We start from the raw sequence: 25,200 nt of genomic DNA on the forward strand, positions 1-25,200 counted from the left end.
ATAAATGTGTGATTATTCACTAGCTTTTATATCTGCAAATAGCAAACATTTGTTTTTGTAACCCATATTAAAGTAATATCAACCAATTTAATATTATTTTCTATGGATTTGGTAATATGGCATTCTTCTTAATACTTGCTTTACCTACTCTGGTCCACTAATAAAATATATATGTGTGTGTGTGTGTGTGTCACACCCTGACCTTAGAGAGCCGTTTTATTTCTCTATTTGGTTAGGTCAGGGTGTGATTTGGGGTGGGCATTCTATGTTGTTTGTTTCTATGTTTTGGCCGGGTATGGTTCTCAATCAGGGACAAATGTCTATCGTTGTCTCTGATTGGTAATCATACTTAGGCAGCCTTTTTTCCTTTTGGTGGTTGTGGGTAGTTGTCTTCGTTTGTGCATGTAAAGCCTTACGGAACTTCACGGTTGTTTTTTGTTGTATTATTGTTTTGTTGGCGACATTTGCAAAATAAATAAAAATGTACACTCACCACGCTGCACCTTGGTCCATTCCATACGACAATCGTGACAGTGTGTGTTGCTTTATTACGTTCATTAGGATGCATGTGACAGTAGTTAAGTTCAGGACCATATAGAGACAACATGGATAAGTAAAAGGGATCAGTAAATATGAAATAAAAAGTGTTTCCCCTCTACATTTGGATTCAAAGAAATAATAAAAGAATGTAAGGAAAATTCACAACATAGTACTTTCAAATATAAGCCTTGTGTACAAGGCTTCTGCGAAGAGAAAACATGATTTTATTTTAAAAGTATCCCAGAAACACAAAAACTGGTTTAGATTTAATAATAGGGCCTTAGTTCACAAAACAATACATGTTTTTGTGTATGAGATGAGTTGAGATCTTTGTGTTCTGTTGTAAAGATAGCTTGAGGATCATTTCATAGACAGTAACGGGAATTGTAATGTTGCCAACTTGCAGGCAGAAACCCTGTCTGTTCGATTTTCTCACACTGTAGTGACTGTTCTGTAACAATTTCCTATGAGGCAATTAGACTCCTAGCAACAGATGTGTCTCTAAAAGCTTCAATGTGCTCTGTGAGATTGTCACTGTAACTGCCCTCATGTTTTCTAAAAGAGAGAATGGCCGATCATGTGATATATTTAGTTTTTATTCCTCCTGTACCTTGAAAATGGAAGAAGACTTTTGCGATATTTAAATGACAAGTAATATTCACCATTTAGTTCTAGCATGGCAAAGGGGTTATTTTACATTTCCAAAACACATTAAACCAATGTGTGTTTTATGTTCATCACTAAATACATGCTTGGGAAAAAAAGGAAAAGAAGAGTCGTTTATATCCGTTCGGCAAGATAAATAAGTGCACTTCTGATAACCAGGGGACAGGAGGAAATGGAGAGGGAGACTAGATGGGGAGGTAGAGAGGTATGGGACAAGAGAGAACTAAAGAAAAATAGGAACAGGCAATTTTTAAAACCAATTGCTGAAGACCACAGAAGATGGACTCTTTACAGTACAAATATAAATATCACAGTAGAGTATAATGTACTGTTTAGTTCACCCAAAAATTATTCTGAGCAAATTGATTTCCAGCTAATATCTGGCATACAGGCGACAATGCTTTATGTACTTCATGTGGAACCACACTGGCAAAAAGACACTGAATACCCAAAGTCAGATGATAGTTGCCTCATCACATAATAACACATAAGAGTTTACAATTAGCTAAAATTTAAATTGGTTAGTGCCTACGTACAACCTGATAGATATCCAGAGTCAATAGTAAGCTTTATACTGTATGTACTTGTAGTGTTGGTGTGTTAGTGTTTTATACAGAGATATTGTAATAGATGCAGAGATACAATATTAAAGCATCATGCATTTGCCATGACCTCAACAAATTAGTGTTTTGCAGAACAAAATACAGTGATCAACAGAGTATTCTACCAGAAACTGCTCTGAAAAAAATGCAATGAAAACAAACATTGCAATAGAAACGAAGTCTAGAAGTACTACAGCGAAGGTCCAAATTGACAGATCAGTGCAAATGTTAGAGACACAAATGAGATGGGCCAATAGACAAACAGTAAAACTATGTTTAAGCTCAAATGGCACCATAAAATGTGGAGGAAATGGACCTTATTGTGCACCCGTGGCCCTGGAAGTTATTTTCCACTTGCTTCCTTACCATCATAACCACTGATAAGTGAAAGTACTGGTTATATCTCCACCTTACTTAATTAACCTATCCGTACAAGATATCAGTGGCATGATGAGAAAGGGGGACTATGAAATTAAGCTATTCCAGACGACTAGGACACACCTACTATATGTCTCAGTGTAGTAGAAGAGTGCTGCTCAGGACCATGAGGAGACTGGTTATCAGCTGTAGCAGCCCCTGACCGAGGGGGTTGCTGCGACTGTTCAGATGTTTGTTGTCGTTGTTGTTGTTGCCGCTGCTGCGTTCGGCTGTCTGCTTCTCTAGGAAGCGCTCTGAGTGGTTTATGTACAGCTCCACACACTTCCGGTTCTTCAGCTGCTCCACCAATGTAGGGTAACCAATCTCTTCAATGCTCACTGTGGGGCCATCAGCCTCTTCCTTACCCTCTCCAGCTATCTCGCCAGGGGCAGGGGTGAGAGGCTTCACTTTGTCTGTTCCCTCCTGGTTGCTAGCTGGACTGCTGTTCCCCACCTCAGGCGTGATGGGCATGCTCTGGCTGTTGGCTCCCTGAGGGTTGTTCTTCTGGTTGTTAGGTGTGGCCTGGGAGTCTCTGCCCTGGTCGTGCAGAAGGTCATTCCTCTTCATGCAGGTATCCATGAAGCTGTCGTAGGACTCTGCCCGTGGAGGTACTTTGTAGGTGTAGTCCCGGCCATAGTCATTTTCGTCTGTGGAGCGTTCGCCGTATTTTTTGTACATGTAGTTGTTGTAGGACTGCTCTTCCTGAGGGTTGCGGAAGTTGAAGTTTGGACGAGGGAAACGCCCAAGGCCATAGCCAATCGCCATCCCTGCCACGGCCCCAACCCCTGCAGCCATAAAAGCCTTCTTAGCAAACCCCTTGGACTGAGTAGAGGGGTACTGTCCCATTCCCTGAACTGAACGTGAGAAGGGAGAGCCACCTCCCATACCTCCGTGCCCACCTCCATAACCATAGCCTCCACCATAGCGGGGACTGAGGATCTTATTGTTTGGGTTCCAGTTGGGTTGGTAACCTCCTCCCATCCCTCCACCAGGGTGGCCCCCTGCCTGCCCCCAGCCAGTATTTCCCCCTCTTACTGGGTAACCTCCAGCAGGGTAACCTCCGGCTGGGTATCCCGGATTGACTCCTCCTCTCCCTGGGTTCTGATTGGGGTAGCCTCCTGCTGCAGGATAACCACCCGCGGCGGGGTAACCTCCAGCTGCTGGGTTCTGGTTAGGATATCCCCCAGGATTTGCCCGGCCTGGATACTGCTGGTTGGGATAGCCACCTGCTGCAGGATAGCCACCAGCGGCTGGGTAACCTCCAGCTGCAGGGTTCTGGTTTGGATATCCCCCAGGATTGGCTCTGCCTGGATACTGCTGGTTGGGATAACCACCTGCTGCAGGATAGCCACCAGCGGCTGGGTAACCTCCAGCTGCAGGGTTCTGGTTTGGATATCCCCCAGGATTGGCTCTGCCTGGATACTGCTGGTTGGGATAACCACCTGCTGCAGGATAGCCACCAGCGGCTGGGTAACCTCCAGCTGCAGGATTCTGGTTTGGATATCCCCCAGGATTGGCTCTGCCTGGATACTGCTGGTTGGGGTAGCCACCTGCAGCAGGATAGCCACCAGCAGCAGGGTTTTGGTTAGGATATCCTCCTTGGTTGGTTCCCCGGCCTGGATACTGCTGGTTGGGGTTTCCACCTGCTGCAGGGTATCCACCGGCTGGGTTCTGATTGGTACCTCTCCCTGGATAACTACCTCCTGCTGGGTACGGGTTGGGGTTCCTATTAGGGCTTTGGGGTTGTCTAGGGTAGCTTCCCGTCTGTGTGTTTGATGTTTTCGACGGCTTTTTTTCTGAGCCCCTGTTGCTGGATGATGTCTTTTTGCTGCTGCTGCTGCTGCTGCCACTTCTCTTGGCCCATGTAGAGTCAGTATGAAGCAGAACCAGGAGGACAAGAGACACCAGGGCCAGCTCACACAGCTTTCCCATGGTGACTGCCCTGGGGGAAAAATATGGTGATGTCATTAACAGTAAGTACTTGGACTTGGTCCAATCGTTTTTCTGAAGCCTCATCTAATTATTCCTGTTTACTTCAATCTGAGCTAACCCTCTCATGTCACTGACACTCCTGTCATGGACTGTAGAATTTATTTGCTTAATTCGTTTTCTGGATATCAAGTATAAGCCAACGCCTACCATATTATGGTCTGGAAGATTATCCTTAAAAGTAGCCTAACAGAAAATACATGTAACATAATATTATTAGGGATAAGATTTTCCCCGAATGTTCAATACGCTGTATAGAATTCCAGAAAATTCCAGTAGTTAGTCCTATATGTTGTAGCTTTTATTTAGGCCAATCAGTAAACTAAACATAATAAAGAAAATAGGCTACCACGGTGGAATAAAAGACAACACATATCCTGGGACAGCTTGGATGTTTTATGAAAACTAAAATATGACATAGGCTACATATAACTAGACGTGAAGGCAAATTAGGCTATATGCGCAGTTCTATTTTTCAGAACCGGACCCGTTATTCGCATAAATGTAATGGTCTTATTCAATAAAATGGCGCTCTCACGCCGAACAGCCCGGGCAGTATGGCCACCTGATACCCCTTTACAACTAATGTGAATATCGTAAAATAACCTACCGTTGGAGATTCGAGACGATTTTGTTCCTGTAGAAAGGTTGTATTTTTCATCCGTTTCTCTGTTATGGTTCTGTGTCGTTCGCTCACTGCTTTCATTCGGAGGGGAGGGGTTCTTATTTATCATGGATCACCGAACATGAGTGACGTAGCCAGGCTAGCCTCTCATCATAGCAATCCTAGCTAAAACAGCACATTTTCTTACCTTACAAAAATACATTGAACTATATTTTAAGACAATTAAATACTCTAACAACAAAAAAGCTGGTAGAATTACAAATGTGTGTATGTCCCGTAAAGTCCTTGTGTAATGTGCTATTGTACCCCCTAGCCCAATTGTCCTTTGTATATACTTGTGTTCCCCCATTTACTTTTGTATTGGTTTGTTAATCATATAATATATTTTCACGTTTTTTGTCACGTGTACTCGTAGCCTACAGTGAAATGCCTTTCTTGCTTGCTCTTTCCCAGCAATTCAGTACTAACGTTACTATAAAATATAAATAAACAAGTCAATTAGAACAAAAACACACGAGATAGAAATAAGAACACGAGAAAGTAAGTAAGCTATACAGGATAACGCATTCTGTCCCTGTAATAAGCTATTTCATTCATACTTTATTTTGTCCAAATGTAGGCTAGGCTAATCAATCGATTTGAAATTGAACGGGAATTTATGCGCAAATCCCATTCACTTCCAATGGATGATTCAGCTCAAATCCAATGGATTTAACTGTATCGTGTATGTGTGTCATACAACCTGAAGTAATGGAAAATCATCATTTTCAACTGCTTTGGGATATAATTGCTTGGATAACCTTATTTACTATTATGTATTGATTTACTTTTCACTTTTTATGTGCTGCGCACTGAACAGAACGGGATAATTATCACTGAATTATCACAGTGAATTATTGTAACGTTTGTTTATTTGTCAATTAAACACGTAAGGGGTGGGTTGCCAACTGGCGATTTGACACGGAAATAAAATGTAATTTATTCATTCACAGTAGAACCCAATACAACTGCGTATGGTTCTTTCTGTGGCCTCATTGTCTAGGTTGTGGACACCAGATGGCGACAAATGGATATATAATGTATAATTTTTTTGCTCGATGAATTATTCCCAGGTCATACATGGAGTTGGGGAAATAAAAATGCTTTGATGAACTGTACAAACATATTGACAGAAGTCGCTTGAAGTGTGTATTTTGTGCCTGATAAGACAATGAGGCCTTTTGTTATATTTTGCAATCCAAACTACTGTGTGAAGTAGTTAGGCCTAAAATGAATCATGCAAAACAGTGAAATAAGCATAGAGCGAGATTTATGCAGTCAGTTGAAAGAGCACTTCTCCATATCTGTAGGCTGTGGATGAAGTACTGATGTGTAGACTAGAGCAGGGGTTCCAAATGTGGGGTCCGTGGACCCCCAGGAGGGTACTGGAAGGGGCTCCATGGCCAGATTTCAATGTATTCATCAATGCCACAAACCTGGGACATTGAAGAGCACTATATGAACTATTAATTGCTATCGAAGAGCACACAGATTCTTCTGCTTTTCCATTTTAGGAATTAGACCAGCACAAATAACACATGTAAAACAGCATATTGTGATTTTTGGTGGGTGAGTTACAAATGGAGAAAGAACTGGATGTGTAAGAAAGAAAGAAAGAAAGAAAGAAAGAAAGATACTTAAATTCACACGACACTGGACTGGACTGAGACTGAGACTGACCCTAGCCCCCGACACATTAACTATTGCAGCAAAAATACTGGAGGCTGAGACAGAAGGGGTCGGGAGACACTGTGGACCTGTCCGACAATCCCCTGGACAGGGACAAAATGGCAGGATATAACCCCACCCACTTTGCCAAAGCACAGCCCCCACACCACTAGAGGGATATCTCCAACCATCAAGTTACCATCCTGAGACAAGGCCAAGTATAGCCCACGAAGATCTCCCCCATGAGGGTGCGCCAACCCGGATAGGAAGATCACGCCAGTGACTCAACCAACTCAAGTGATGCACCCCTCCTAGGGATGGCATGGAAGAGCACAAGTAAGCCAGTGACTCAGCCCCTGTAATAGGGTTTGAGGCAGAGAATCCCAGTGGAGAGAGGGGAACCGGCCAGGCAGAGACAGCAAGGGCGGTTCGTTGCTCCAGTGCCTTTCCGTTCAACTTCACACTCCTGGGCCAGACTACACTCAATCATAGGACCTACTGAAGAGATTAATCTTCAAAAAATACTTAAAAGGTTGAGACAGAGTCTGCGTCTCTCACATGGATAGGCAGACCATTCCATAAAAATTGAGCTCTATAGGAGAAAGCCCTGCCTCCAGCTGTTTGCTTAGAAATTCTAGGGACAATAAGGATGCTTGTGTCTTGTGACTGTAGCGTACATGTACAGTCGTGGCCAAAAGTTTTCAGAATGACACAAATATTAATTTCCACAAAGTTTGCTGCTTCAGTGTCTTTAGATATTTTTTTCAGATGTTACTATGGAATACTGAAGTATAATTACAAGCATTTCATAAGTGTCAAAGGCTTTTATTGACAATTACATGAAGTTGATGTAAAGAGTCAATATTTGCAGTGTTAAACCTTTTTTTTCCAAGACCTTTACAATCCACCCTGGCATGCTGTCAATTAACTTCTGGGCCACATCCTGACTGATGCATAATCAATGCATGTAGTTTGTCAGAATTTGTGGGGTTTTGTTTGTCCACCCGCCTCTTGAGGATTGACCACAAGTTCTCAATGGGATTAAGGTCTGGGGAGTTTCCTGGCCATGGACCCAAAATATCAATGTTTTGTTCCCCAAGCCACTTAATTATCACTTTTGCCTTATGGCAAGGTGCTCCATCATGCTGGAAAAGGCATTGTTCATCACCAAACCGTTCCTGGATGGTTGGGAGAAGTTGCTCTCGGAGGATGTGTTGGCACCATTCTTTATTCATGGCTGTGTTCTTAGGCAAAATTGTGAGTGAGCCCACTCCCTTGGCTGAGAAGCAACCCCACACATGAATGGTCTCAGGATGCTTTACTGTTGGCATGACACAGGACTGATGGTGGCGCTCACCTTGTCTTCTCCGGACAAGCTTTTTTCCAGATGCCCCAAACAATCGGAAAGGGGATTCATCAGAGAAAATGACTTTACCCCAGTCCTCAGCAGTCCAATCCCTGTACCTTTTGCAGAATATCAGTCTGTCCCTGATGTTTTTCCTGGAGAGAAGTGGCTTCTTTGCCGCCCTTCTTGACACCAGGCCATCCTCCAAAAGTCTCCGCCTCAATGTGCATGCAGATGCACTCACACCTACCTGCTGCCATTCCTGAGCAAGCTCTGTTCTGGTGGTGCCCCGATCCCGCAGCTGAATCAATGTTAGGAGACGGTCCTGGCGCTTGCTGGACTTTCTTGGTCACCCTGAAGCCTTCTTCACAACAATTGAACAGCTCTCCTTGAAGTTCTTGATGATCCGATAAATGGTTGATTTAGGTGCAATCTTACTGGCAGCAATATCCTTGCCTGTGAAGCCCTTTTTGTGCAAAGCAATGGTGAGAGCACGTGTTTCCTTGCAGGTAACCATGTTTGACAGAGGAAGAACAATGATTCCAAGCACCACCCTCCTTTTGATGCTTTCAGTCTGTTATTCGAACTCAATCAGCATGACAGAGTGATCTCTAGCCTTGTCCTCGTCAACACTCACACCTGTGTTAACGAGAGAATCACTGACATGATGTCACTGGTCCTTTTGTGGCAGGGCTGAAATGCAGTGGAATGTTTTTAGGGGATTCAGTTAATTTGCCTGGCAAAGAGGGACTTTGCAATTAATCTAACATTTTGGAGTATATGCAAATTGCCATCATACAAATTGAGGCAGCAGACTTTGTGAAACTTAATATTTGTGCCATTCTCAAAACTTTTGGCCACGACTGAGGTATGTACGGCAGGACCAAATCGTAAAGATAGGTAGGAGCAAGCCCATGTAATACTTTGTAGGTTAGCAGTAAAACCTTGAAATCAGCCCTTGCCTTAACAGGAAGCCAGTGTAGAGAGGCTAGCACTGGAGTAATATGATAAAATTTTTGGTTTCTAGTCAAGATTCTAGAAACCATGTTAAGCACCAACTGAAGTTTATTTATTGCTTTATCCGGGTAGCCGGAAAGTAGCATTGCAGTAATCAAAAGTAGTGACAAAAGCATGGATTACGTTTTCTGCATAATTTTTGGACAGAAAGTTTGATTTTTTGCAATGTTATGTAGATGGAAAAAAAGCTATCCTTGAAACAGTCTTGATATTTTATTTATTTTTATTTCACCTTTATCTAACCAAGTAAGCTAGTTGAGAACCAGTTCTCATTTCAAGACATTTCAAGATAAAGCAAAGCAGTTCGACACATACAACAACAAGGAGTTACATATGGAATAAACAAACATACAGTCAATAACACAGTATAATTTTTTTTTAAAGTCTAAATATGTTCGTCAAAAGAGAGATCAAGATTAATTGTGGTGGCAGCTGCAGAGGTATTTGGGTGTGCGAGACTTGACATCAGAAGAGTTACAGGGTAGTGATGTCCCATCCTTTCAGGTTGTTGGCCTGAGGTAGGACTAAATATATTTAAATAGTCAAGTAGGGTGGTGTTCTTTTTTGTGTGGGTGTGTAGTGTTAGACAGAAGGGATTTGTTTCTTTATTTTTTCAAGCAAAGTATAAGGGAGTACTCCAGCATAGTAGGTGGCGGTAATGCAACATATATTGGATGCCAACCTCCGTTAAACCTTATCGAAGAAGAAGTGACAGGGTCGACTCCGCCCAAAATCTGTCCGCGCAGGATAAGCAGACCAAGTAAGGTGTTGTTGTTTTTTAATGGGGGGCAATAGGAGAGTGTTACATTTGATCAATATAAAAGGGAATTGCCATTTGATAGATGAGACATATTTGATCGAAGCTGAATAATGCTTAGGTTGTTACAAATGTATCGGTATGTTTCTATAAAATATAATTAACTAGACCGTTCCCTCCCGATCTCGCCTTTGCAGACATGTAATATCCATTGTTAGAGCGGTTAGTCGACCATCTTGTCAATTATAATAAGTCATCTTTGATGAAGCGTAGGAGAGCCTGCATTTTGCGTGCGCAGCTTTGACGTTGAGCCAACGAATCCCAAGACTGGAGGACCCGGTTTGCCCTGTCGGCTTGCATTTGTGTGTGACTGGAAACATGTCGGCAAAGATTGTGCACACCGGAAGATCAATGAAATCTACCAAAACCTGAAGAACCAGAGCAATTTCACAATTTAAAAGAATTTGACATAGTCCAGGACCCTTTTCCACGGTTGTGTTACCTCACTGACTCGCGTTTTAGCCTATTCAGTGGTAGAAGTATCCAAAACGAATGGTGGAAGTCGAATAGTCTCGAAGTAGGCTAGGCCGAGAGGAGTGGAGAGTGAAGGGCTCGGCAGGTAGAGACGAGCGCTCGCTTTTGAGGAATGTTATCCGTACTCTCCTATGGAAGACTGGTTGCGAGGGCTGTCCTTGGCGGACTCTCTCAAACTGATGGTCGGGACTACAGCCTGGTCACAGCTAGTTGTGGGTTTGGGAAAGACTTTCGTAAGGGGATATTGAAGAAAGGGATGTGCTACGGGGATGACGCTTGTTTCATTGCCCGGCATAGGTCCGCCGATGTATTGGGTAAGTTTCACTTTAATATTCCAATTATCTGTTCGGTAAAGACATCGTTAAAAGTCTAGTCGTTCATTATAAGAAAACAAAAGCCACCGTGAAATGTGCAAGGTATTTTGGGGTATAATAGGCCTATAGCATTTTCCACATTTAACCTTCAATGTGTAGCCTAGCACGTGTCGCCTACCCATGTCACAAAGACCAGGGGATATTCCCTACCGTTACCCCTTACCTGATTTAACCTCGTCTTAAGTTGTCACGGTGTTTTCCTACTACGGTAGACTACAGCTGTGGACTGTAGGCCTACAAGCCACCGAGAAACATTGTGCCTGGGTTTACAACAAATGTATACTTTGTTGAAGAGTAATTGTAAAGACCTTTCACCTAGACGTATGGACAAGCCCTCTTACCAGCGCTACTAGTGGCGAAAGTGTGAACAGGTATTTCATAGCGTGACAAATGTGGAAGTCGCACGTTGATTGTGGCTATAAATTGTTAGCTTATGAATTGTTCCGCCATTCGATGCTAAGAACAATGGGGTTCGTTGGAGTTAAACAAAATGTATAATTCTGTTGTGACAGCCTATCGCTTCATTCATTAGCCTTAGCCGAATTTGTTGTGGATTTTACACACGCTTAGGGGAACTCACTGTCCGGTGTTTTCTAAAGGTCAGAATGGTTGAACATGGAGGAAGCCATGTTTCCAGGACCAATTCACGTTTTACAGACTCATGAGGGGTGCATTGTCGTTTTACCAGTTCATAGAAAATATCCGCCCATATCATTATCAAGTTGTTATTTACCAGATGTCACACATTCAGAACGGTGCCTAAAGCAGGTTTGCACCACAGATATAAGACCTGGAGAATACGTCCAAGATGTCCGCCCGTTGTTTTCAAGGTAATCTACTCACGTTCGCATACGACGATTCATGGACCTTCTATATCCGTGTTGCATCCGGTTTATACGGACCGATATCACATAGGGCGCATTCGATTATGCTAAGCCAGAGAGCACTCCACTATGGCCCGTTAAGACAATGGGTGAGGGGGAGGAGGGCCATTCTCAAATCTAGCAATAATTTATGTGGCTCTGATTTTGTCAACAAGGCTGCATGGTACATCATCCAGAAACATGCATCTCTTTTCTGTAAAATAAGTGTTTGAATTTCAATTGCCAAACATGCCTACACGGTCTCCCCGGTGGGATTTATCAATCCACCACATAGATACACAAAGAAGGCAGGGCTTAATGTGACCACGCCCCCGAGTAGGGTACTGCCTTTACTCCTGTTGTTAAATTGCTTACTTTACTCATAATACAGCTGTTGTCAGGTTATTTTTTTTACTCATTATAAAAATAAAATACTTCCCGATTTTGATATCTAATTGCGACTCAATTACGGTCTTGTCTCATCGCTGAGACTCCCCAGTGGGCTTGGGAGAGGGGAAGGTAGAGTCATGTTTCCTCAGAAACATGGCCCGCCAAATCGCACTTCTTGACACCCACCCGCTTAACCCAGAAGCCACCAATGTGTCGGCGAAAACTTAGTTCAACTGATGAACCTAGAGCGCGATGAGCCAAGTAAAGCCCCCCTGTCCAAACACTCCCCTAACTAGGACGACACTAGGCCATTTGTTCGCCGCCCTATGGGGCTCCAGTTCACGGCTGGGTGTGAAACAGCTTGGGAACGAACCTGGGTCTGTAGTGATGCCTCAAGTACTGCGATACAGTGCCTAAGACTGCTGCGCCACTCGGGGGGGCCTTCTAATCATTCTATAAACATTTTGGATATGCTTGGTTGCCATTTTTTTTTCTTACTTCCATGTCGTCTTAATCAACAAACTAAATGTAAAATGTTAGCATGAACAGATACTGTTGCATGGAATGTACGTCACGATTATCAACCAAAGCTAGCTAACCCTGCTTTTAACATCCTGAAAAGCTTGTTTGAACAGTAATTGGAGAAAAAGACCACCGAAATAAGTTTCATCAACTGCCCTGTTCAGAATGTGCAGAATTACACAACATCCTATCATGTGTAACAAATTACTGGCAGTTTTATGGAATACTTTTCTATCTGTAACACTGTGTTGTACCTCATTGAATATAATTAGTGTTAGGCTAGTTCATAATTTTAGCTTGGTTTATGTTGCCTTGTTTTTTTGATAGGATGTAGGCCTAACTCTGCATCATGTTAAGGCAGTGAATGAGATGCCTTTCAAAAACTTGCCATATTTGACTGTGGTAGAAGCGCAGGATGAGTCATTGCAAGAAGTCGTGCCGAACTAAAATGAAATGGTTGGATGTCGAGTGTAGCCCACTGACTTTCTCTACCAGCTGGAACCTTGGACCTGAAACATTACTGCAGCAGAGCCCTTCAGTATGCTGATTGTGTCTAGTGATAACACGGTCGGTAGTTTTTACATGGATAGCTTTAGTCTGCTCATGCTTTAGGGAAATACAGTGGTGCTCACATTGTCTACTGATTTCTCATGATGGACCACATCGGGTCAGGGGCTGAGGCTGAGCTGCTTTCCTCTGTGGCTAATTAACTGGTTATGGAGACAGGATCAAACACCCACAGAGACTGCTGGCTCTGGGCTTATGTATACTGTGTCCCACCTGGGTGCTATATTGCTTCTGTTTGGCTAACACAATCTGTTGGCGAGAAGGATTCTATCCTGGCCTCTGCTGAGCATTATAGAGAGGCCTCCCTATACCCAGTGTAGTTTTAATGTCAATTAAGTTTTTAATCTCTTGGAAATGCCTTTTTTAAAAGGTTCAGGTTATTAATCAACCTACCAGGGTTTTTTCAAACACTACAGGAACATCTTTACTAATGCTGTAGAACTTTGTTCAAAAGCTGTATCCGAACCCATTGGATGTAGTGATCACAATATAGTGGCTATATCCAGGAAAGCCAAAGTTCTAACAGCTGGGCCTAAAATAGTGTGTAAGAGATGATACAAAACATTTTGCTGTGACTTATGTGGATGATGTTTAAAAATATTTGTTGGTCTGATGTGATTAATGAGGCGCATCCAGGCGCTGCACTTGATGAATTTATGAAATTGCTTCTTCCAATTATTTATAAACATGCACCTGTTAAGAAACTGACCATGGATTGATGAGGAATTGAAAAACTGAATGGTTGAAAGAGATGGGGCAAAAGGAGTAGCTAATAAGTCTGGCTGTACATCTGACTGGTTTAATTTCTCAATTTGCAGTAAGTATGACAACTCAACAAAAATAATAATAACATTTATTATGAAGCCAAGATCAATTATACACTGCTCAAAAAAATAAAGGGAACACTAAAATAACACATCCTAGATCTGAATGAATGAAATGTTCTTATTAAATACTTCTTTCTTTACCTAGTTGAATGTGCTGACAACAAAATCACACAAAAATTATCAATGGAAATCAAATTTATCAACCCATGGAGGTCTGGATTTGGAGTCTCACTCAAAATTAAAGTGGAAAACCACACTACAGGCTGATCCAACTTGATGTAATGTCCTTAAAACAAGTCAAAATGAGGCTCAGTAGTGTGTGTGGCCTCCACGTGCCTGTATGACCTCCCTACAACGCCTGGGTATGCTTCTGATGAGGTGGCGGATGGTCTCCTGAGGAATCTCCTCCCAGACCTGGACTAAAGCATCCGCCAACTCCTGGACAGTCTGTGGTGCGAGACATGATGTCCCAGATGTGCTCAATTGGATTCAGGTCTGGGGAATGGGCGGGCCAGTCCATAGCATCAATGCCTTCCTCTTGCAGGAACTGCTGACACACTCCAGCCACATGAGGTCGAGCATTGTCTTGTATTAGGAGGAACCCAGGGCCAACCGCACCAGCATATGGTCTCACAAGGGGTCTGAGGATCTCATCGCGAGCACATGGAGGGCTGTGCAGCCCCCCAAAGAAATGCCACCCCACACCATGATTGACCCACCGCCAAACCGGTCATCCTGGAGGATGTTGCAGGCAGCAGAACATTCTCCACGGCGTCTCCAGACTCTGTCACATGAAAGCAGGTTCACACTGAGCACATCTGTGAAGAGCACAGGGCGCCAGTGGCGAATTTGCCAATCTTGGTGTTCTCTGGCAAATGCAAAACGTCCTGCACGGTGTTGGGCTGTAAGCACAACCCCCACCTGTGGATGTCGGGCCCTCATGCCACCCTCATGGAGTCTGTTTCTGACTGTTGGAGCAGACACATGCACATTTGTGGGCTGCTGGAGGTCAGTTTGCAGGGCTCTGGCAGTGCTCCTCCTTGCACAAAGGTGGGGGTAGCGGTCATAGCACATATTGCACTTTTACGTTCTTCTCCAACACTTTGTTTTTGCATTATTTAAACCAAATTGAACATGTTTCATTATCTACTTGAGGCTAAATTGATTTTATTGATGTATTATATTATTTAAGTTCAAATAAGTGTTCATTCAGTATCGTTGTAATTGTCATTATGACAAATACATTTTTTTAATCATCCGATTAATCGGCATCGGCTTTTTTGGTCCTCCAATAATCGGTATCGGCGTTGAAAAATCAGAATCGGTCGACCTCTAAAACGTATAGATTCAGTGGTTGCAAAGATGGGGAGAGGTCTAGCCGTAATAAAGAGATGCTCTGCTTTTTTGACATCACACTCCGAAAAGCAAGATCTGCAGGCTCTAGTTTTGTCTATTCTCCAGTCATGTGGTCCAGTGCTGCAAGGAAAAACCTTGTTAAGCTGCAGCTGGCCCAGAACAGAGTAGCACGTTTTGCTCTTAATTGTAATCAGAGGGCTAATATTAATACTATGCATGCTAGTCTCTCTTGGCTAAGAGTCGAGGAGAGACTAACTGCATCACTTCATGTGTTGAAAATCCCAAATTGTTTGCATAGTAAACTTACACACAGCTCTGACACACATACTTATCCCACCAGACATGCCACCAGGGGTCCTTTCATATTCCCCAAATCCAGAAGAAATTCAAGAAAACGAACAGTAATATATAGATGAAACATCCTTCCATCTTATAATTGCTCAAATAAACAGCAAACCTGGTTTTTAAAAAACAGATGAAGCAACACCTCGTGGCACAATGCCTCTCTCCTATTTGACCTAGATGGTTTGTGTGTATGCATTGATATATAGGCTATGTGTGCCTTTTTTATAAATGTATGTAGTTCTGTTCTTGTCAAATGTTTTGTGTGGACACCAGGAAGAGTAGCTGCTGCTTTTGCAATGACTAATGGGTAGAAATCTACATTCTCTACGAGGGCCCAGCGCAATCAAAAACGTTATCTTCCTGTGTTTTATACATATTTCCACGCTGAGGTTGGAATAATACTGTGTAATTGTACATTGATTTCAGCCTATTTTGGTGGGATGGAATTTTTGACGTGTCTGGTGACATCACCAGGCGATTAAAATAGTTACTAGACCAATAAGAAAGTTTGAACCTCTGCCAATAACAGCTAGTTTTAAGTTTTCCTTTCCCAGTTTTCCTCTCCCCAAATGTTGCATTAGAAAATGCTCTTGGCCAAGAAGCTATTGTTATTATTATTTATTTTACCATTTGAATTGAAATCCTAGTACGGTACTTGTTACCCAGAAATGATTTCATATTGAAATCCTAGTATGGTACTTGTTACCCAGAAATGATTTCATATTGAAATCCTAGTACTGTACTTGTTACCCAGAAATGATTTCATATTGAAATCCTAGTACTGTACTTGTTACCCAGAAATGATTTCATATTGAAATCCTAGTACTGTACTTGTTACCCAGAAATGATTTCATATTGAAATCCTAGTACTGTACTTGTTACCCAGAAATGATTTCATATTGAAATCCTAGTACGGTACTTGTTACCCAGAAATGATTTCATATTGAAATCCTAGTACGGTACTTGTTACCCAGAAATGATTTCATATTGAAATCCTAGTACGGTACTTGTTACCCAGAAATGATTTAATATTGAAATAAATAAAAAACATCTGCATTAGACCTTTTTTAACTACTGAATCATTGGTTTTTGTTTGGCATACATTTTAAAGTGCAAAATCTGAGTCTGCATCATTCTGTTACTGTGGACTTGCCTGCATATTATCAAGGGGGTCACACAGCTGTAAATCAAGGCAGGGGCCCCTGATTTCACGTCCATCTCTCACTCTGAACTCATACGCTCCTCCTTTGTCAGTGAGTTAACAACTGCAGGTCCATTTAATTTGGCTTATTTATCTTTCTTGCTGTAGTCCAAAGGGTTCACACACAGACAGTGATGTGAGTTGATGAGTAGTTTGGCTGGTCAGTGGTAACCAGAGATCTCTTTTGTCTCTTGTCGCCATGCGACGGAACTGCGAACAGCTGCAATTTACAATGACAAACCGCAATGCCCAGCCAGACAGCCAGGGTGTGTGAAAGAGAGCGTGAAGGTGGGGTTTGCCCTCCAACCCCTTTGCACGGGGTTGGCAACATTGATGGTAGAATATGACAACGATAATCATTCACTGTTCTGATCCTTATACACTTTTTTTTTCTTGTTCTGTGTTCTCAGGTGTGGCAGATGGTGTAGGTGGATGGAGGGACTACGGGGTGGACCCGTCCCAGTTCTCTGCCACCCTGATGAGGACGTGTGAGCGGCTGGTGAAGGAGGGCCGTTTCACCCCCAGCAGCCCTGTGGGGATCCTCACGTCAGGCTACTACGAGCTCCTACAGAACAAAGTACCCCTGCTAGGTGAGCAAACACACGCTCTCACTCACTGACACACACACACACACAATAATGCATGGGTGGGTCATACAGTATCTGCTGTATGATTGTTTATCTGTTGCCTGTGGGTATCCCTGCCCTCTCAGCTGCACTCCATCAATCCATCCAAAAATAGAATGATACAAAGCTGAAATGCCTTCCCTCCTAAACATTAGGGCTTGGAATTTCCAGGGATCTTACAACACGGTATTATCACAATACTTTAGTGATGATGTGCTGCCATTCTTACCATTCTATATGTACTGCTTTTTTTTCTCCATTTGTTTTTATATGGCGGTTTGTTGTTCCAAACATATATTGTTACCTATATGTCTGCGGCAGAGAAACGAGAGCACATGAGAAAATTATTTTTGATCAGTCATGGACATAAGTACTGAAAACATGTTGGCTCATAATTTTAAAAAGATTGAGAATAAGCTATAGGATGAGAAGTTTTGGCACAGGTACAGCCAATTAGCGCTAGTTAATGCTAGCTAGCAAAAGGCATATGTTTTTATTTTACACACACACACACACACACACACACACATAGTGGGGAGAACAAGTATTTGATACACTGCCGATGTTGCAGGTTTTCCTACTTACAAGGCATGTAGAGGTCTAATTTTTATCATAGGTACACTTCAACTGTGAGAGACGGAATCTAAAACAAAAATCCAGAAAATCACATTTTATGATTTTTAAGTAATTAATTTGCATTTTATTGCATGAAATAAGTATTTGATCACCTACCAACCAGTAAGAATTCTGGCTCTCACAGATCTGTTAGTTTTTCTTTTTAAGAAGCCCTCCTGTTCTCCACTCATTACCTGTATAATAGACACCTGTCCACACACTCAATCAAACAGACTCCAACCTCTCCACAATGGCCAAGACCAGAGAGCTGTGTAAGGACATCAGGGTTAAATTGTAGACCTGCACAAGGCTGGGGTGGGCTACAGGACAATAGGCAAGCAGCTTGGTGAGAAGGAAACAACTGTTGGCGCAATTATTAGAAAATGAAAGTTCAAGATGACGGTCATTCACCCTCGGTCTGGGGCTCTATGCAAGATCTCACCTCGTGGGGCATCAATGATCATGAGGAAGGTGAGGGATCAGCCCAGAACTACACGGCAGGACCTGGTCAATGACCTGAAGAGAGCTGGGACCACAGTCTCAAAGAAAACCATTAGTAACACTACGCTGCCATGGATTAAAATCCTGCAGTGCACGCAAGGCCCCCCTGCTCAATCCAGTGCATGTCTGAAGTTTGCCAATGACCATCTAGATGATCCAGAGGAGGAATGGGAGAAGGTCTTGTGGTCTGATGAGACAAAAATAGAGCTTTTTGGTCTAAACTCCACTCGCTGTGTTTGGAGGGAGAAGAAGGATGAGTACAACCCCAAGAACACCATCCCAACCATGAAGCATGGAGGTGGAAACATCATTCTTTGGGGATGCTTTTCTGCAAAGGGGACAGGACGAACGACTGCACCATATTGAGGGAAGGGTGGATGGGGCCCTATATCGCGAGATCTTGGCCAACAACCTCCTTCCTTCAGTAAGAGCATTGAAGATGGGTCGTGGCTGGGTCTTCCAGCATGACAACGACCTGAAACACACGGCCAGGGCAACTAAGGAGTGGCTCCGCAAGAAGCATCTCGAGGTCCTGGATTGGCCTCGCCAGTCTCCAGACCTGAACCCAATAGAAAATCTTTGGAGGGAGCTGAAAGTCTGTATTGCCCAGCGACAGCCTCGAAACCTGAAGGATCTGGAGACGGTCTGTATGAAGGAGTGGGCCAAAATCCCTGCTGCAGTGTGTGCAAACCTGGTCAAGAACTACAGGAAACTTATGATCTCTGTAATTGCAAACAAAGGTTTCTGTACCAAATATTAAGTTCTGCTTTTCTGATGTATCAAATACTTATGTCATGCAATAAAATGCAAATTAATTACTTAAAAATCATACAATGTGATTTTCTGGATTTTTGTTTTAGATTCCGTCTCTCACAGTTGAAGTGTACATACATATGATAAATAATTAGACCTCTACATGCTTTGTAAGTAGAAAAACCTGCAAAACCAGCAGTGTATCAAATACTTGTTCTCCCCACTGTATATATATGTATATATTTCTCACACATACAGTACCAGTCAAAGGTTAGACAGACCTACTCATTCAATTACTAGGTGTTCTAAATCTTTTGACTGGGGGGTGAATGTGTTTTTTTTTACGTATATATTTTTTTTTACGAATCAATACTTGGAGTCAGTATCAATATAATATCATCCAAAATGATATTGCGATATGTGACTGTATTGATTCCTCCCCCCATCAGTACCAATAATCGATTTTTAAAAAGTAAAATAAAAAATCTTGTGTACAATAAAATGTGGTGATATGCCGTATTATATCCAAATAACAGTGATGTAATAATCATATAATTGAAATGGTGCTGTCCTTCAGTCTGCAACCACCAAGTCCCTACTCCCTCATCCCCCTCCATGTGACCATTTCACCCCTTTACAGAGCACCTAAAAGGTCATTGGAAGGAGCAGTAACAGACACTGCTCATGGGTCCACCTGTTTTTTTTACGGCACTGGCACTGAGGACACATTTGAACTGAGACCCAACACCACAGGCAAGGCTACCTGCACAGAGCCACCACTATCCATCAAGTCACACAGTGTTTGTCTATCAACAGTGACCCGCTTATTATTTTGGGATAGGTGGAGAGCAGCTAAAGGTCTGTGTTTGACTGTACCTTCAAGGTCAGGGGCAGTCTAGGAGCTAAAGCCGGGGGAACATGGCAGTTGTTTTTGGTCTCTGCCAGGCTGACTGGTCCAACATGATCTCACGTACGCCTTGCTCACAAGGAGAAAGGATATCAAGTGATGGCCAACCACCATGTTTTTCTATTCCCTCTCTCTCTTCTCCCCTCTCTTCCCCAGGGAGCAGCACAGCCTGTATTGTGGTTTTGGACCGACGGAGCCATCAACTGCACACGTGTAATCTAGGTGACTCTGGTTTCCTGGTGGTGCGAGGGGGAGAAGTGGTGCACCGCTCGGACGAACAGCAGCACTACTTCAACACCCCTTTTCAGCTGTCCATCGCTCCCCCAGGGGCAGAGGGAGTGGTACTCAGTGACAGGTCAGTCCACCGCCCTCACTTCTCTGACCCTCCACCTGGTCTCAAATGACCATTTCTGTTGAACTCTTTAGACCAGGGGTGTCAAAAATACAGCCACATTTGACTTGTGTTTTTTAAATGTTATATTTGAACGGATATTACGGTGACCAGGGTCATTTGGCTGACCAATAACAGTCATCCAAAATTCCATGAGTCACAGTCCTACTCACCAGACCCCTTTCCACTGGGCTTGTTCTTTTTCTCTCTCCAAGAATCTCGGAAGAGGCACTTTTGAGCTCCTCCATGTTTCTCAATTTTAAAGGAGACCTTTCATGTTTTATATTGCAGTCCGCACTTTGCATTAACACACACACTTACACGTTGCCACTATTCGTGCTCCCGTGCATACAACTCGGCAAACTCACACACACCGACTCACATTCACTCTTTCTGGCATGGAGGGGGTTTAATAGGGTGAACTGTTATTTCAGGAGGAGATACAGTATCTGACTGACGAAGCGTTGTTATAGTCTCATCTGGTCAAATAAAATGTTCAGGTCATTGAGTTAGAATTTTCCAGGCAGCCTGTTGACTCAAACTGTCCTCATTGACGCCAAGTCCCAGGACGGCCAGGTCAGCTGAGACGGTTATAGTAAAACGACAGTCTTGGTGGAATCAGAGGGTACCGCCAGCTCCCACGAAATATACCTGATAACCTTACTAGAAGCAAGTGAGCATGCTGGGAGGGTGCGGCTGGAGCAGTGACTGTTCCACTGTGTTCCAGGAGAAATCGAGTGTCTTATTACCCAGCCATCAGCTGTCCCTCTGGCGCACAGTCACTTTTGACCTGCTTCCTCCTGATCCTATTTTTGTTTGTGAGGAGCACTATTACTGTCTGGTAGCAGCTTTCTAGTGCCCTCTAGCTGGTCCACACTGACAGTCCTGTCCTGTTTGTTTTCTTCACCAGCCCTGAGGCCGCTGACAGCTCCTCCTTCGACGTCCAGCTGGGTGACATCATCCTGACTGCCTCGGATGGCCTCTTCGACAACATGCCCGACTACATGATCCTGCAAGCGCTCAAAAAGCTCAAGGTAACACATCACAGTACCTCATAACTGCTGGTACACACTCTTATATCTACACATTCACTTTAGTAAATACCTGCACACATTTCTCTGGTCCTAATGCTAATGTTTGTATTTCTCAGAGTACCAACTATGACAGTATCCAGCAGACCGCACAGAGCATTGCAAAGCAAGCCCATGAACTGGCCTATGACCCCAACTACATGTCCCCTTTCGCTCAGTTTGCCTGTGACAATGGTCTGAATGTAAGAGGTACGTAATCCGGCTAATAACACCTCCAGCACCACTATTTTATGTCCACTGTCAGTTTGAAGATTGGGCCATTCAACGTTGACTTTGAACTCTGGAAAGCCGATTTAATACGTTCTCTTGTGTCCTGCAGGGGGGAAGCCTGATGACATCACGGTGCTGCTGTCCATTGTGGCAGAATACACAGACTAAGTGTGTGTGATGGTTATTGGAACTGTTCACTTCCTTCCCTCTCAGTCTTCCACCTGGCTCCTTCTCAAATGCATTGCTTCCTGTTGGACGGACTGGGTAGCCCCCCATTCCTTCACTGACGTTTCTATCTCACAGCCACAAAATAGAACACACACTCCTCACCACAGAATTGGACTCCATCTCTATTCTTCTGTTTTGTTTTGGGACTGTAGTGAGGAGGCAGGCTGTAAGGACTTTCTCATGTTGATCGTGATGCAGAACGGCATGTTGGTTCCCCACATTCAGACTACGACTGAATGGCAGTCCTGAGTGTAGGCAAGTTTGCTTTTACAGGGAGTTGTGGTCGGTAGCCCTGAAACAAGCAGTGGTGTTATAAATCAGAGTTGTTGGGGAGATGTGGTTGTGTTGCCTATACATTTTGATTGTCTGTCTGTGTTGTAGCTGTGTGACTATCTGTTCCAAGTCGTCTGTGTGTGTGGAGGAATTCTAAGACTGTGGAATTGAGAGGGGCTGGGTTGTTGCGGGGTTACAGTGACTTGTGATCAGAAAGGCTGTAGATCAGCGCGTCAGGGTCTTGGATTAGGATAAAGGGGTAACTGGCCAGTATAATGTACTAGCTTCACTAGCAGAGATCTCTCCAGAGTGCCACCTATAGGCTAGTCTGAACTGTTCTGCTGGTGCGCACATCCTCATGGGTTTGTAAATATTGTGAGTCATGTAAACAAGGCAGAGAGTGTCTTCACTTTGTCACTGATGAGGATGGTTATTTTGCTGTTGTGCCAGATGTGTACACAAGCATTCACAATCTATAAAGGGTTGAACCTTGAAGTAAATACTCTCAATCCCTCCCTTCCATGGGCCGAAAGAACCACGATGTTGACGTGTTCATACCATGATCATGTTTGACTCGGTAGCAGCGTGTCAGGGCCATGAAATGATTGTGTGTAAAAAGTGGGTATAGGTTCATGTTTGAATGTCTGTTGTTGATATGTGTTAACTTGCGATGCTAATGGTAGCATCTAGGAATGCTTTCAACCGAAACACTAGGTCAGGTATGAATTATTAAACAAAGTTTTATTTTTATAACTTAATGTTATTAGTTTGATAGCTATTGATGTGACAGTTGAAATATCATCCAACATATGGATTTACCCTGTGATTCTTTTGTGAAGCTATATATTTGCTCCATGGATGGCTAATGAGAATCATGCCATCTTACTATTAAACAAGAATCAGTCTTTGTGTGGTGGGTGTCATCTCAAAATAGTTTTTGTTCTGTCTCCCAATAACAATTTACCTGCTGCTTTTATTTAGTCAATTAAATGTTTAATACTGTACTGTGTGTGTGTGTGTGTGTGTGTGTGTGTGTGTGTGTGTGTGTGTGTGTGTGTGTGTGTGTGTGTGTGTGTGTGTGTGTGTGTGTGTGTGTGTGTGTGTGTGTGCAATTTCATGAAAGCTAGAAGTTGATCATCCTGTTCTGTTCTTAGCATGCTTTTGTTTCTTCTCCATAATAGCAGAATACACACCTGTCTGCATTGTTAGCCAATGTTATGAAGCCAGCGCACCAAAGAGAAACTTATTTTCTTTCATGTTTTCATTTGGGTTTGGAGAAATATCTGCACCTATACTGTAACATAAAATGTATTTAAAAATTGAGAGCATATCAGTTAAACCGTCAGTCGTTCTGCTTGTGGAGAACAATGGCCACTCGTAATTGTTGGTGCAAAACAGTCAGAAGACCACTTAGGTGTCTTTTTAGTTGTGCCTAAAATTCAATGTGACCAGAACGGGTTTGATCGTGTGTGTGGCTCTATTTATGTGACGGGTAGTATATGAGAAACAAACAACAATGCAGGTTTTTGAATCCTTAAAGAAACCAAAGATGGAAAGCCATAGCTTCACAAGCATGACCAGGGTACAGCTTCTTATCTAAACCCTTCAGTCAGGCTAACAGTGTAATGGAGACCAATGTTGTCACTATTGATCGTGCTCATTTCAGCATACAAATAATTGAAAAGAACATCAATTGTTACATTTGTGGAGTAAATACTATTTAAATTTGTTTAAACTATTTTTTTCGGTAGCCTTAGACTTAATTTCATGAATTTCATCTGTCCTATGCATTCTGTCTTTGCATGACAAGCTGTCCTTGTCCAAGCTATTTATACTATTGGAATTTGCTTACCTGCAAATGTGCCCCTGTCTCAGACATTTGGAGGCGAGGCAAGCTGTGTATCTGATTTGCTCACCTTCATTTAAAAGTTGTCTTTCAAACACTTAAACATGCAACTCGTTTTTTTTACTCTTTCTGACAGTGAGGGATCATTATGTGTTAATGAATAATTAGCTTAATATCTGATTTTGAGATGAAGTTCTCTATGGTTTAAGGACACTTTTCTGTTACATGTGCTGAACCAGGAAGTGCTGTGTGGGTTGTAGTGCTGTTTATTGATAATGGTGAGAACCGATTCCGCCTTAACAAATGGATATTTTACCGTCCTATCAAGAGGCCTTGTCTGGTAGTGCAAGCCAGTCTCATTTCCACTTGTATGTTGCTCAGTGTTCAATTATGTCCTGCTTTTTCTGTCCATGCTCAGTTTTTCAGTGACGCTTCTGCAGTCAAGACAAGTTTATTTATTTATTTATTTTGTTCTCTAGCAAGCAATGTTTCAGTATGAAAGCTACATGTGTGTTAAGTGTAATAATGCAGAACTAGTTTATGTAAATGTGTTTTCAAAGTTGTAAAATATTCAAATAAAGAATCTAGTATTTGTACTAAAATACATGTTTGTGAGTATGCTTTATGAGTAGATGCTAAAACCAGTTTCCCACAAAACCTAGTTGTTATACAGGCGCACGTTCCCTGTGTTTACCAGTATGAGACAGTCATGAGATTGTACACTGCTGTTGATTGCAGCATTCCATGTGATGGCATTGCCTGTAACAAATTTCACTGGCAGTGTGAAACAGTGCCCAGCCTGCAGATTAACCTCCACTCGTGAGGTCAGCTCTATGAGGCTGAGCTATTTTAGACCTGTCTTGATTGGTAAGGGCTTAATGAGTTTGCCTTACTGTCATGGTCAAATGCTGGTCCCCCTTTCAACCCATCGGGGCTAGCATGCTGGCAACCCCTTGCAATATCCTGGAATACCTCCCAAGCATTCATCAAAGGATTTTGGCATAATGTAAGAGCTAACCTGACCCTCAATTGTGTGGCGATCTCCCTTTACGTGGAAGACTGCCTACCAAAGCCACTGGTCCAGATTAGTCACAATTTTATTTTTGTTATTTTGT

The 25,200-nt window shown here is 42.8% G+C and overlaps 2 protein-coding genes across 6 annotated transcripts; one reads left to right on the plus strand and one right to left on the minus strand.

Annotated features, from left to right (window-relative positions):
* Positions 1–503: 503 nt before the first annotated feature.
* Positions 504–4,963, minus strand: prnpb (prion protein b). 5 transcript variants are annotated; one of them, XM_052521077.1, is made up of 3 exons: positions 4,825–4,963; positions 3,668–4,162; positions 504–3,451 (listed from the first exon to the last, which is right to left on the minus strand). In XM_052521077.1, the coding sequence occupies exons 1-3, from the start codon at positions 4,946–4,948 to the stop codon at positions 2,322–2,324; spliced, it is 1,749 nt and encodes a 582-aa protein (XP_052377037.1). In that variant the 5' UTR covers positions 4,949–4,963; the 3' UTR covers positions 504–2,321. The 5 variants fall into 5 exon arrangements, with proteins under 5 accessions (XP_052377037.1, XP_052377036.1, XP_052377038.1 ...); XM_052521076.1 differs by having other exon boundaries at positions 3,560–4,162; XM_052521078.1 differs by having other exon boundaries at positions 3,560–4,167; positions 4,825–4,957.
* Positions 4,964–9,682: 4,719 nt separating this feature from the next.
* LOC118385182 (protein phosphatase PTC7 homolog) lies at positions 9,683–24,687 on the plus strand. Its single transcript, XM_035772097.2, has 6 exons — positions 9,683–10,513; positions 17,055–17,234; positions 20,203–20,401; positions 21,348–21,471; positions 21,588–21,717; positions 21,848–24,687. Exons 1-6 carry the CDS (start codon positions 10,312–10,314, stop codon positions 21,904–21,906), a joined length of 894 nt encoding a protein of 297 aa, XP_035627990.1. The 5' UTR covers positions 9,683–10,311; the 3' UTR covers positions 21,907–24,687.
* Positions 24,688–25,200: the final 513 nt, after the last annotated feature.

Source organism: Oncorhynchus keta, chromosome 6 (genome assembly GCF_023373465.1).
Source record: "Oncorhynchus keta strain PuntledgeMale-10-30-2019 chromosome 6, Oket_V2, whole genome shotgun sequence".
Taxonomy (NCBI): Eukaryota; Metazoa; Chordata; class Actinopteri; order Salmoniformes; family Salmonidae; genus Oncorhynchus; species Oncorhynchus keta.

Excerpts from the sequence above, each read along its gene's own strand:
- prnpb (XM_035772095.2), bottom strand. The coding sequence starts at position 4,948 with ATGATAAATAAGAACCCCTCCCCTCCGAATGAAAGCAGTGAGCGAACG. Across the intron at positions 4,163-4,824 it reads ATCGTCTCGAATCTCCAACG|TCACCATGGGAAAGCTGTGT; the intron begins GTAGGTTATTTT and ends CCCCCAGGGCAG.
- LOC118385182 (XM_035772097.2), top strand. The coding sequence starts at position 10,312 with ATGTTATCCGTACTCTCCTATGGAAGACTGGTTGCGAGGGCTGTCCTT. Across the intron at positions 10,514-17,054 it reads TAGGTCCGCCGATGTATTGG|GTGTGGCAGATGGTGTAGGT; the intron begins GTAAGTTTCACT and ends CTGTGTTCTCAG. Across the intron at positions 17,235-20,202 it reads GAACAAAGTACCCCTGCTAG|GGAGCAGCACAGCCTGTATT; the intron begins GTGAGCAAACAC and ends TCTCTTCCCCAG.